The sequence below is a fragment of the Apaloderma vittatum genome, unplaced genomic scaffold (genome assembly GCF_000703405.1).
Source record: "Apaloderma vittatum isolate BGI_N311 unplaced genomic scaffold, ASM70340v1 scaffold31684, whole genome shotgun sequence".
NCBI classification, from domain to species: Eukaryota; Metazoa; Chordata; class Aves; order Trogoniformes; family Trogonidae; genus Apaloderma; species Apaloderma vittatum.
The window spans coordinates 15,753-17,243 of NW_009711481.1; the positions used below are offsets into that span (position 1 = coordinate 15,753).

At 37.8% G+C, this 1,491-nt stretch overlaps 1 protein-coding gene across 1 annotated transcript in view; it reads right to left on the reverse strand.

Annotated features, from left to right (window-relative positions):
* ME2 (malic enzyme 2, NAD(+)-dependent, mitochondrial) overlaps positions 1-277 on the reverse strand; it is a 10,260-nt gene extending 9,983 nt beyond the window's left edge. Inside the window, exon 1 of the mRNA XM_009867664.1 lies at positions 132-277. Within this exon, the coding sequence (XP_009865966.1) occupies positions 132-262 (131 nt within the window). The 5' untranslated portion in view covers positions 263-277. The remainder of the gene's footprint in view (positions 1-131) is intronic.
* Between the last annotated feature and the right edge of the window lie 1,214 nt (positions 278-1,491).

Here is a 1,491-nt window from a genome sequence, read left to right on the forward strand (position 1 = left end):
ACGACGAACAGATGAGTGTGGAAAGCGTCTTCCGTAAATTGAAAAACCCAGCAGAAAAACCTCGCCCGTGCAATATTTTACAGCAATTTCCATGTCTTTGAGGGACAAAACAAGGCCGGAGGAGCGCTTACTTTTCCAAGGGGTCGGTCATTTTGGCCAAATTCTTATGGAAGCGTAAGGCTTGAATGTCCTGCGTCTCTATTTTCGGAGGTAGAAGTCCTTGCAACCCAAGCATTTGGCGTTCGTGTAGCGTAAAGGCCATACCCTGAAAACAAGAGAGGTGAGAAAACAATTCAAAGTTCTTCCTCTCGCATTTTTATTTATAATTTCTTCCTCTTTGCCATTACTGCCTCTCCGCTGCGTCCTTTCTCGGTGCTGCAGCAGGCAGGCTTTGCATCGATTTTAATTAAAATAATTCAATTTAACAACCGAAATTGCCCCATCTGCTGCTTTTTTCTTTTTTTTTTTTTTATCTACAGACTTCTCGATAATCCAGCCAGATGCCAAAGTTACCGGATTGCCCGGTGAGTTCACAATTCAACTCCAATCCTTCCTTTTTTTCCTTAGGGCTAGAAGGAATTTATTCACCTTCAGCCGTAGCTGCCTACTACCAAAAAAATCACAAATTAAGTTTCGGAAGAGTTAAGCGGCAAAAACACCCCGCTGGTTTTTAAAAAAGCTTTCTAATGTGGGCTTTTGTCCAAATTCCTTTTGCAAGCCGAAGAAAAAAGATATTTTCTCACTTCAGAATTAAAAAACCACATAAATTAACATTACGTATTTTCACCTCTGCTTATGTTTGAATAGACTCTTCACAGGTAAGCGTGTCCGTTCATAAAATTCTCCAGTTTAGAGGCTCTACTTAGAGTAATTCAACATATTCAAATGGTTTATAACCAATGTAACTACCCCTTAGGAAAAAAAAAAATAGTTAAAATGATTTTTTTCCCCTTAAATCCCATTTATTGTCATTTAGACTACAGCAATTTAAGCAGACCACCCACTTTTCCCTAATAATTCTATACTATGTTTGAAAGTAAGAAAATATTTGAAGAGTTTAAAAGCAAGCTACTCCCAGGGAAAGAAAAAAATAACAAATAAACCCCTTGTTTTGCAAAAAAAATTTAAAAAAAAAGAGGTAGGTATTCAACCTTCCGTATAGTAGACGTGACATTAAATTCCGAACTCAATTTAGAACCTTCTCCTGCTAATCCGCAAGTCGCCTGCAAACCATTTCTCACGCAACTGTTATCCTCAAGTTTTCTTCCAATAGTCTGTAAATCAATTCCAGGCGACGTCTTATTCTTTATTTTTTTAAAGAGCCTTTTCTCAAGACACTGCGCAAGCGATTTAGGCAACGAAGCTGGGAAACATTTGCGGTATCTATCACTTGAGGCGCTACGAAAGGATGCCAAAAAAATTAAGATATTCTGAAGAAAAACTAAAAAAAAACCACCCCCAAACTTAAATCGATATTCAGAAGATCATAGA